Source organism: Helobdella robusta (genome assembly GCF_000326865.2).
Source record: "Helobdella robusta unplaced genomic scaffold HELROscaffold_36, whole genome shotgun sequence".
Taxonomy (NCBI): domain Eukaryota; kingdom Metazoa; phylum Annelida; class Clitellata; order Rhynchobdellida; family Glossiphoniidae; genus Helobdella; species Helobdella robusta.
In genome coordinates, this window is record NW_008704742.1 from 1,712,328 (window position 1) to 1,720,479 (window position 8,152).

At 30.0% G+C, this 8,152-nt stretch overlaps 2 protein-coding genes across 2 annotated transcripts; both read left to right on the forward strand.

Moving 5' to 3' along the window:
• Positions 1–663: 663 nt before the first annotated feature.
• HELRODRAFT_113318 (hypothetical protein) lies at positions 664–2,337 on the forward strand (the record flags this gene model as incomplete). Its single annotated transcript, XM_009023494.1, has 1 exon — positions 664–2,337. The coding sequence occupies one exon, from the start codon at positions 664–666 to the stop codon at positions 955–957; it is 294 nt and encodes a 97-aa protein (XP_009021742.1). The 3' UTR covers positions 958–2,337.
• A 3,317-nt stretch (positions 2,338–5,654) lies between these two features.
• Positions 5,655–5,978, forward strand: HELRODRAFT_83278 (hypothetical protein; the record flags this gene model as incomplete). Its single annotated transcript, XM_009023495.1, has 1 exon — positions 5,655–5,978. One exon carries the CDS (start codon positions 5,655–5,657, stop codon positions 5,976–5,978), a length of 324 nt encoding a protein of 107 aa, XP_009021743.1.
• Positions 5,979–8,152: the final 2,174 nt, after the last annotated feature.

Consider the following 8,152-nt stretch of genomic DNA (forward strand, 5'->3'; position numbering starts at 1 on the left):
CGATTAAAACGCCAAGAAACATATTCCAAGTTGAAGACCCGACAAGAAGAGTTCTAATTCCTGTATTCCAGTTTGTTCATTGACATTTACATTATTATAGAGTTCATTAGTTCAATTCCTTTTATTTACTTCCGTCGATTAATAAAATTGTTATCGAATATTTTTACGCGTTCGTGTGTTACTCAGTAAAATCATATAATTCGAAAAAGCCCAGTGCCACACAGGACTGGTCGAACTCACGATAAAAATATACACAAAAATTATTGTCGGACCATACAAAAATTCCCTGAGAAAGATAGAGGAGGAGATTGCTTCCTCTTATCATTTTAATTTATTATTATTTAAAATTTCCGACAATTGGCGCCCAACGTGGGGCCTTGTCACCCTTTTAAAAATCCTCCTCCTCCTCATTAATTTATTATTTTAAAATTTCCGACAATTGGCGCCCAACGTGGGGCCTTGTCACCCTTTTAAAAATCCTCCTCCTCCTCATTAATTTATTATTTATTATTTTAAAATTTCCGACAATATATCATATTAGATAGTAATTTAATTAAAAATATTGGCTTTGGAGGCTAAAAATCAATACTCATGCTATCTGGTGAACTAGAAGCTTATATAGCATTGGTCTTGTAAATCAAAGAAAGGTTGTACCCTAGTTCTATGACTTATCAAATATTAATTATAGTACTGCTACCAATTATTGCAATAACTAATCTAATTATATTCAAAACCCATTTTCTACATATTCTATTATGCTTAGAAGCGCTAACCCTTAGGATACTACTTTATCTATCTTTTTTCATAACTTTATTTAATACACAAGTACCATTACTTAGAGTAGTTATATTAACCCTTGGAGCATGTGAGGCTAGGCTAGGGCTAACATTACTAGTTATTATAGTACGTCTATATGGAAATGATATAATTAAAAATATTTCTCTGAGAAAATGCTAACAATTTTTCTACCACTATTAATTATACTAGCAATATCTAAGTATTTCAAATACTGATCACTATTAATTTTTAATTTAATAGTAATATCATGCTATATACTACTAAATATGTCCTATTATAACGGATTTATAATCTCTAGATTAACAATGGTAGATAAACTATCAACCCCGCTCATTATTCTAACATTTTGAATCTCAGCCATAATAATTTTAGCAAGATACAAAATTAATCAAACAAAAAATAGGGGGGAATACTTTATTATCACTGTTATAGTGCTTAATTTTATCTTATTTTTATGTTTTTCCTCGTCCAAAATCCTGTATTTTTATGTGTGATTTGAGACCTCATTAATCCCAACAGCAATTTTAATCATAAAGTGAGGGTATCAACCAGAACGATTACAAGCTAGACTATACCTAATTATATACACAGTTCTAGCATCCCTACCAATACTTGTATGCTTGCTTATAATCACCTATTATTCTAATAGGTCAAACTTTATAATACATAGACAACTAATTTACCCATTCTATAATAAATATTTATGACTACTGTGTATTATAGGGTTCCTAGTAAAACTTCCAATATATTTAACTCAACTTTGATTACCAAAAGCTCATGTTGAAGCACCAGTTGCTGGATCTATAATTCTTGCAGCCATTCTACTTAAACTTGGTGGGTTTGGCCTATATCGAATATCTAGAATATTCCCATGAATAAGAATAAGGGTCTCATCTATTGTTATAAGAATCTCATTGATTGGGGGGTAATCACAAGAATCATCTGCTTACGCCAATCTGACTTAAAATCATTAATTGCTTACTTCTCTGTCGGACACATAGGATTACTGATCGCAGGTATAATATCATCATCTAAATGAGGAGCATTAGCCATAATAATTGCTCATGGATTTAGCTCATCTGCACTATTTATTATAACCAATATAAACTATGATTTAGTAAAAAGACGAAGTATCTATATTTCAAAAGGAGCAATCATTTTTGCCCCTATCTTGTCATTATGGTGATTTATCTTTACTATTATCAATATAGCTGCACCACCATCAATTAACTTAATAAGAGAAATTTTACTTCTAACATAAATTATTTCATATTCAGATTTGTCTATAATTATACTAGGTCTAATCAGATTTCTAACTGCTGGGTACTCATTATACATATATACCATAATTAATCATGCTAATACAAATAAATACCTATTAATTTATCCAAAAGTAAACATTAAAGACTATCTTCTTTTAACTTTACACTTATTCCCAGTATTACTTTTGATTTCTAAGCCTGAATTAATCTTGTAAAGATATAGTTGAAAAGCAACATTAAATTGCAGATTTAAGAGTATATTAATATATTATCTTTTAATAAGGTAAGCTAAAAAAGCTAGTGGGTTCATACCCCAAAAATGAAGAAATTCCCTTATTATTAGTTTGATTCTAACTAAATTATTAAATTTTTTTTTTCATGTATAACAAAACTTTAAGTATAAAGTTTAGTATAACAAATTTGTATAATCTAATAATACAGTGGGTAGAACTAATCAATATATGAAAATGTGAATTGGTAGACATAATTAAAGTCGGCCAAATTCGTGCCAGACGAAGACCAGGTTAGACGAAAGACCTTTAATAATAAAGACTCTATAAGATATAATAAAATTAACCAATAGGTTTAATTAAAACATAAATAGAACCAAACATATCTTAACTCAAACTATTTATTAAAACAAGGATTAGATACCCTTCTATTAATAGCTTACCATAAAAGTCGGAAAATACGAACAACAGTTTAAACACCAAAGAATTTGGCGGTGTCTTACTCAATTAGGGGAACCTGTCCTTTAACTCGATAATCCACGAAAGCGCTACCTAATTTTGAAACTCAGTCAGTGTACTGCCGTCTAAAGTATACCTTTATGAGAGTATACCAAAAATTTTAATCAAATCACACGTCAGGTCAAAGTGCAGCTTATAATTAGGTTGAGATGGGTTAGAATCTATATAGAGATTACGAAATAAGTTAATAAGTTAATTTATAAAGGTGGACTTAATAGTAATTATAAAGATCTTATAATGAATCAATAATTAAGACAAGTACAAATCGCCCGTCACTCCTTAAAGGATAAGTCGTAACATAGTTGATGTAACGGAAGTTGCATCTGTTCAAGTTATAGCATATACAATGCCACTAACTTACACTTAGAAGAAAAATAAAAATTATTTTAACTTGACTAATAAACAACATCTCATCAATTTAACATAAAGAAATAAAATAAAGAACAATAGCTAAATAAATTAAGTACTGTAAAGGAATTAATAAATTTGAAAAGTAGTAAATAACGTACCTTGTGCATAATGGGTTTACAAGCCCTACTATAAAATAAGATCCCGAATTCTTTATGAGCTGAAGATAGCTTGTTATGAACTAATAAATAAGTGTTTCATTACTTTTTAAAAAACTATCTTCAGAGGCTACATACCAACCGCATAAGAATATAGCTGGTTTCTACTAAAAACTATAAATTAGGGCATCTGAAATAGAATGTAAAATAATAAAAGACAAGTTTTATTATTAAAATCAATTAACACAATAAATATAATCACTAGTGGGCCTAATAACAGCCACCTTACACTACTTTATCGTAAAATGCTATTTTTAATAACTAACAATAAAATGATATAAATAGATAGGTATGTAATAAAACTAAATATTATAATAATTTTGTAAACACTAGTATTATATAAAATATATAGAAGGAACTCGGCAAATAATATTTCGACTGTTTAACAAAAACATTTCTTTTAGAACTCATTGAAAGTATGCCCTGCCCAATGAAAATTTAATGGCCGCGGTATCCTAACCGTGCAAAGGTAGCATGATAACTTGTTTATTAATTGTAAACTAGAATGAAGGGGTAAACGAAATAAATACTGTCTCCTACATACTAATAAAATCTATCCTTTAAGTGAAGAGACTTAAATAAAATTGAAAGACAAGAAGACCCTATAGAGCTTTATTTTAACTATAAACTTATTATACTAAAATTCGGTTGGGGCGACCTAGGAACATTAAACATCCTAAAATTTATAAGATTAATTCATTCTTTTTAGATCCAATATTTGATCACTAGATTAAGTTACCTTAGGGATAACAGGCTAATAATTTTTTAGAGTTCTTATCAACAAAATTGTTTGGCACCTCGATGTTGGCTTAAGGAACCACCATGACGCAGAAGTCATAGATGGAGGTTTCAACCTATGAATCCTTACATGAGCTGAGTTCAGACCGGCGTGAGCCAGGTTAGATTCTATCTTCAATAAAATAAATTTATTTGTAGTACGAAAGGACCCAAATAAACCTATAATAGGAATAAATAAAATTACTTATAGACTATAATAAGTTGGCAGATAAATGTAAATGATTTAGGATCATTAGATGAATTACAATTCACTTATTATGTAGCTTAGTTTAAATAGAACAGTTGATTTGCAATCGACAAGTGATGATAATCAGTGGCAGTTATTTGATTAGGAAACAATAGATTTTGAAAATCTATAATAAATGTTCGAATCATTTAATAACTTAATATGGTGGCAGAATAGTGCATTAGGTTTAAACCCTAAATATGAATAAAATCTCATATTAGTGAACCTATCAGCTTCAATATCTTTTATTATTAGAATACTTATGGCCCTAATAGCCATAGCATTTTACACACTACTAGAACGAAAATTACTAGGATACAATCAACTTCGAAAAGGCCCTAATAAAGTAATTATCATGGGACTTCCGCAACCATTTGCTGACGCTATCGAATTATTCTTAAAAGAACAGCTAACCCCAACCAATGCCAATAAAACCTCATTTATTATTGCTCCAATTATAGGACTATTCTTATCACTAATAATATGAAGGATCTTTCCACATCAAAACACTGCATCTTGAATTCAATTTGGAATTTTATATTTCCTATGTATTTCAGCAATAAATGTGTACACTACATTTATTGCTGGATGGAGATCAAACTCTAAACATTACGTAGTGTAGCTCAAACAATTTCATATGAAATTAGAATAACACTTATCCTATTAGCCGCATTAATAGTATATTTCTATAATATCAAATTACTTATATTCAACAATCGTGATAATTATACTACCTGTATCAATTTTATGGTTTATTAACAACTTAGCAGAAACTAATAGCACACCATTTGATTTTGCTGAGGGTGAGTCAGAACTAGTATCAGGGTTTAACATTGAACATGGTTCAAGTATATTTGCATTAATCTTTATAGCAGAATATTCAAATATCCTTTTTATGAGACTACTGACAACCTCTATTTTTTTAACATCTATAATTAAAATCTTATCCTTGTATCAAATCCTAATAACTATATTAGTAGCTATAATTTTTGTATGAGTACGAGCCTCATTTCCTCGAATACGGTATGATTCACTAATAATACTTACATGAAAAAGATTTTTGCCATTTTCAATTAGAGTCTTAATTCTAGTATTACCTTTAACTATCATCCTAAATATTTTAATTTCATAGTACTAAGCCGGACTAACGGATATAACATTGATGTCGTTAAATATGAATAATTTCTAGTACTTATTCAGAGAGCTTGTCTAAGCATTCGACTTTTAATCGAAAGAAAGTTTTTACTTCTGATTAATGCTTATTATAACAATTATTTTTATTGTATCTATTATACTCCCAACTCTTGTATTTTCCCTATCACTACTACTCTTTCATCGAATAAATTTAGACCGTAATAAAATATCCCCATTTGAATGTGGATTTAATCCAAATAATCAAACCCGTTTACCTTTTTCAACACGCTTTTTTTTACTAGCTATTATCTTTATTGTATTCGATATTGAAGTAGTGTTATTAATACCATTTCCAATTCTAATAGCAACATCACTTTCATTCCAGCATATTATAATTTTTCTGTTATTTTTACTAATTCTTCTACTCGAGCTAATCCATGAATGAAATGAAGGCTCTATTAATTGACTATCTTAGGGGTTTAAGCATAATAAAAAGCTTCTAACTTTTTTAAGGTGGTTAAATTCCATCAACCCCTTATGATTATTTCTTTCATCCGCTCACTAACTCCAACTATACGCTTATCGGCTGTAATTATGATTATTAGCTCAATCATAGCAGCATCAAGAACAAATTGATTTTGTAAATGAATCGGGCTAGAAATTAATATACTAAGATTTATTCCATTTTTAACAAAATCTACCAAACAAAAAAATATAGAAGCAATATGTAAGTATCTTTTAATTCAAGCATTTGCCTCATCTATTATATTATTCTCTGGGTTTTTAATATATAGTAATTATGTATCAATAAATATATATTGCATAATTCTATCATTCGCATTAATAACTAAAATAGGGATATTCTCATCATATTACTGATTCCCATCAGTTCTTCAATGTTGTGACTGAGCTTGAGCCATAATTCTATCAACATGACAAAAAGTTGCCCCAGCAATAATTATAATTAATAATGTGAAAAGAGATCAAATTGAATTAATTGTATTCTTATTATTTAGAATTATAATTGGTGGTGTAGTAGGATTAAATCAAACTGATGCAAAAACAATCCTTGCCTATTCATCTATTAGATATATAGGGTGATTTCTAGTCCCTCATATCTGTGGACTATCATATCAATCATGATACTATTTTATTATATATACTATAATAGTAGTTCCAATCTTTACAATATTCCAAGTGTACACGTACAATAACCCCAACATATCAAGAAATATTCTTACCATACCAACAAATATAAAATTTAGTTTATTATTGTTAATCCTATCTTTAGCTGGTCTACCACCACTATCTGGCTTTGTCCCAAAACTAATAGTAATCTACACAGTAAGCTTAAATCTTAGTATCAACATCTTGATAACAAAAAAAGATATAGTATACTGTTTAACTATAGACAAAATTATCTTTACCACAATAGTAACTAGGCTAATATTCACACCAATACTCTACATTATTTATGCGATGACTCTACTCAACAAATCACAAAGACATTGGAACTTTATACTTTATGTTTGGGGCTTGAGCTGCTATAGTCGGCACAGCCATAAGAATTATTATTCGAATTGAACTAGCCCAACCAGGATCATTTTTAAGTAATGATCAACTTTATAATTGTGTAATTACAGCACATGGTCTAATTATAATTTTCCTTATAGTGATACCTATTTTAATTGGTGGGTTTGGAAACTGACTTATCCCATTAATAATTGGAGCACCAGATAAAGCATTCCCACGACTAAATAACCTTAGCTTCTGACTTTTACCACCATCATTAATTTTACTAGTTACATCAGCACTAGTTGAAAAAGGTGCTGGAACAGGATGAACAGCATATCCACCACTAGCAGCAAACTTAGCTCATTCAGGGCCATCAGTAGATCTTGCTATTTTCTCCCTTCACCTAGCAGGTGCATCATCAATTTTAGGGTCATTAAACTTTATAACAACAGTTATTAATATGCGATGACAAGGAATACAAATTGAACGTTTACCACTATTTGTCTGAGCAGTATTCATCACCGTTGTATTACTGCTCCTATCTCTACCAGTTCTAGTTGCAGGAATTACAATACTACTAACAGATCGTAACTTAAATACAGCATTTTTTGATCATGTTGGTGGAGGTGATTCTTTGGGCACCCAGAAGTCTACATTCTAATTTTACCAGGATTTGGAGCTATTTCTCATGTAGTAGCCCATAATTCCAGAAAAATTGAACCATTTGGGTCACTTGGTATAATTTATGCCATACTAGGTATTGCTATTTTAGGATTTATTGTATGAGCCCATCACATATTTACTGTGGGAATAGACGTTGATACACGAGCTTACTTTACAGCAGCAACTATAGTAATTGCTATTCCAACAGGAATTAAAGTATTTAGGTGACTAGCTACCATTTACGGCTCAAGAATTAAATATACACCATCTATGTTATGAGCTCTAGGATTTATCTTTTTATTTAATCTTGGTGGATTAACAGGAATCGTCCTTTCAAATTCATCCCTAGATATTATACTTCATGACACTTACTATGTCGTAGCCCACTTCCACTACGTTTTAAGAATAGGAGCAGTATTTGCTATCTTTTCAGCATTTAAC